Raw genomic sequence first — 3,828 nt, 5'->3', positions numbered from 1 at the left:
GATGCATATAAAACTAAACACCATGTAACCACATAAATACATGCAAACTAATGAGAATGACAGTATTATGAATTAGGCTAAAAAATTACTTGTAATCAAGTACTAGAATCCGTCCTGTCAGAAAACAGAAACAAAATGAAAAGCAGTGTTTCTCTGGACATTAGGACTCTCTCTCAAAACAAAATTCAAGACAATGTTAATATAAATCCTGCTCTTTGTAACATCTGGTTTCTGTGCATTTGTGCTTTAAGTCTGAAGAGACGTGATGTTATTATTTCATGGCAAGCTTGAATAATATGTGTGATTTGCAAGCTACGCAAACCCATGAAGCTTGGTTATAGATATTAAATAAGACAGTAAATTTTTTTCCATTATTAAATATATACTATGTGCTTAAAGCATTTAGAGGAAGCAACAAAGGAATTCCCGAATTAATGGGTGTGAGGGCTTCTCCTCCAAATGAATACACTGTTAATGACATGCTTTTCATACAAATTAGTTGATAAAATGCGCAGCATTATCACTTGTGGTTTGTCACATGCACTACTGAGGGTGTATAAAAGGCCGCGAGGAAACAGAAGTTCATATTCTGTAAGCGGACGCTGTACTCTCACCTAAATCCTCAACTCTTGACACCATGAGCTGTTACTACGGCAACTACTATGGTCTGGGCTATGGCCTTGGCGGCTTGGGCTGCGGCTACGGCTATGGCTGTGGCTATGGCTGTGGCTATGGTGCTGGCTACGGCGGCTATGGATACAGCTGCTACCGCCCACGTTGCTATGGAAGATATTGGTCCTCTGGCTGCTACTGAGAAAACGTGAACACAACCTTGCACACGACAGAAGACTTTCATCTGATTTTCTTCTTGCTGACTCCACCTTCTAGGTATCTCATTCCGTTGGTGCCTCTCTTCTATGAAATAATGATGAACCAATCCTCGATTATTTGGATAAGCCCTCCTTCAGATTTGCCATGCCAAGACCTACTTGATAAGAATCATCTGGATTTGAAATTCTAATATTGGAGGGAGATGGGGAGATTTACAGTGCGGGTACTGATTCTCCTTTGGGATACATTTTTTTTTGGCAGAACTACCATTCCCAACTGTGCATGAGAGACTTGTGAAAACTCACTTTACATTAAACTTACTTTGCCTGGCATTGTAAATGACCACAGTGTTTCTTCTATGCCTCACAGACAAGTGTTCTACATGTACAAGCACTGAGTGTGAGTTTATGCCGTGTGTCTGCTGTTTGTGCCCGTGTGCTTTGTGAAAGCTTCTGGCGATGCTCTTATACCCATAATCCTGTGTAACCATAAGGGGAGGGAGACTGTCCAGGGTTTTTTTTCACACTTGGTTCAAAGTATATCAACACAGCTGTAGCTGATCTTATCCAGTCTCATATCTTCACAGTGGGATCGTTATGCAACATTATAACACCATTTTCCACTGCCGTACTCAAAACCCTGCTGTCTTTTACTGTTTTCAAGCAGGACAGGACTCTGTTCTGTTGTCGGAAGCTGTGCTCTGTATAGATTTTGTCTCCTGTGGCTGCTTTTTTGGCCTCACTTAAACAACAATTGAAGAAGCTCAAACAGCCTTCAGAATTATATAGAAATGGGTTAGCTAAGTCGCCATCCTTGTTCCTAGGTGCCCTGAGCTCTATGTTATATGCGGATATGCAGCTCTGTAAGTACCTCCTCTGGGAGTCCGATAGACATTTGTCATATTGTAGATATTTGCTCCTTCAAATGTCCTACCTTGATTTCTTTTGTCTTGATAATAGACTAGTTACGTTTATTTAAACCAAAAGTCCCAGTCTATGATATGTGTATGTTTGAACATCATTTCTATTTCTAGGCTTCCGGAAATACCTGCACTGTCCTGGATATTCTGTTTGCCTATTGTTTCTACTTCCAATTGCCATCTTCACCTCTTATTCAACATTAAAAAAAAATTTTAACAGGACTTGCTTCACTGAGGATAAAGCCCTACAAAAATAGCAATGGTATGGAAGTCTATTGTCTTTCTGAAAAACTTTTTTTTCAGTTGTGAAGAGGAAAGTTCTCTTGAAATGTCTTAAAATGAATGACAGCTTTCGATGGAAAACTGCATTCAAGGTATAAACACAAAATAGGTCAATATTTAATCTACTTATATTTTAACTTATGACAGTGACATCCTTAGGTCTGGAGTCTATAAACAAAACTAATCAAAAACAAAAGCACATGAAGTCTGGAATAAAGTGGGGGGGGGAATTTTTTTTAAATGCCACATTTTATTGCTTTCAAGAAAATAGGATGCTCATGACAAACAAAATAGTATCTCTGTATTACTGAAAATATTGATAAAGAGTGACTCTAGATTTGACTCATCTAACTGTAGGAACAGACATCAGTAGCAAGTAGTAGACATAAGTGCAGCATATCATAGAGTATCCGAATGGATTTAAAACAAACAAACAAACCAAGACCCACCAATAAGTTGCTTACAAAAGACTCATTTTAGACCCAAAGACACTTCCAGATTGAAAGTGAGGGGGTAGAGAATGATTTATCACACTAATGGACATCAAAAGAAATCTGGAGAGCCATACTTATATTAGGCAAACTGGATTTTAAACCAAGGACTAAAGGAGTGCCTGGGTGGCTCAGTCAGTTAAGCACCTGACTTTGGCTCAGGTCATGATCTCATGGTTTGTGAGTTTGAGCCCCACCTCAGACTCTGTGCTGACAGCTCAGAGCCTGGAGCCTGCTTTGGATTCTGTGTCTCCCCCTTTCTCTGACCCTCCCCTGCTCACATTCTTTCTCTCTCTGTCTTAAAAATAAATACATATTAACAATTTTTTTAATAAAAAAATAAACCAAGGACTAATAAGAGATGATGAAAGGCACTGTATCATAGTAAGGGGTTCTATCCAACAAAAGATCTAACAATTGTAAATATTTGGAATGTCTAAATATATAAATAAAAATACTTGGACTATTCAAATATATAAATCAACTGATAACAAACTCAAACAAATTCTTTGATAATAATCATATGATAATAGGGGACTTTAACACTCCACTCACAGCAATGGACAGATCACCTAAGCAGAAAATCAACAAGGAAGCAATGGCTTTGAATGACACACTGAGCCAGATGGAGTTAACAGATATATTCAGAGCATTGTATCCTAAAGCAGCAGAATACACATTCTTTCCAAGTGCACATGGAACATTTTCCAGAATAGATCACATCTGGGTCACAAATCAAGACTCAACCAGTAAAAAAAGATTGAGGTCTTACTATACATACTTTCAAGCCATGCCACTATGAAACTTAAAGTAAACCACAAGAAAAAGTTTGGAAAGACTTCAAATACATAGAGATTAAAGAGCATCTTATTAAAATATGAATGGATTAACCAGAAAATTAAGGAAATTTAAAAATACATGGAAGCACATGAAATTGAAAGCATGACAGTCAAAACCTTTGGGATGCAGCAAAAGTGCTCATAAAAGGGAAGTATATAGCAATACAGGTCTTCCTCAGGAAGGAAGAAAAGTCTTAAATACACAACCTAAACTTACACCTAAAGGAGCTTGATAAAGATCAGCAAATAAAGCCACAAAACAGCAGAAGGGGAATAATAAAGACTGAAGTAGAAATAATTGATATAGAAATTTAAAAAAAAAAGTGGGAGAGTTCAGCAAAACTTGGAGCTGGTTCTTTGAAAGAATTAGGAAAACTGATAAAAGCCCTAGCCAGACTTATGAAAAAGAAAAGAGAAGGACCCAAATAAATGAAATCACAAATGAAAGAGAAGAGATCACAACCAA

The 3,828-nt window shown here is 37.6% G+C and overlaps 1 protein-coding gene across 1 annotated transcript; it reads left to right on the top strand.

Annotated features, from left to right (window-relative positions):
* Nucleotides 1-637: 637 nt before the first annotated feature.
* LOC120230127 (keratin-associated protein 20-2-like) lies at nucleotides 638-814 on the top strand. The gene has a single exon (XM_039229574.1). It carries the CDS (start codon nucleotides 638-640, stop codon nucleotides 812-814), a length of 177 nt encoding a protein of 58 aa, XP_039085505.1.
* Nucleotides 815-3,828: the final 3,014 nt, after the last annotated feature.

Source organism: Hyaena hyaena, unplaced genomic scaffold, assembly GCF_003009895.1.
Source record: "Hyaena hyaena isolate Hyena2069 unplaced genomic scaffold, ASM300989v1 scaffold_2, whole genome shotgun sequence".
NCBI classification, from domain to species: domain Eukaryota; kingdom Metazoa; phylum Chordata; class Mammalia; order Carnivora; family Hyaenidae; genus Hyaena; species Hyaena hyaena.
Note: the sequence above shows the minus strand (reverse complement) of the source record. Positions and strands in the feature narration are given on the sequence as shown.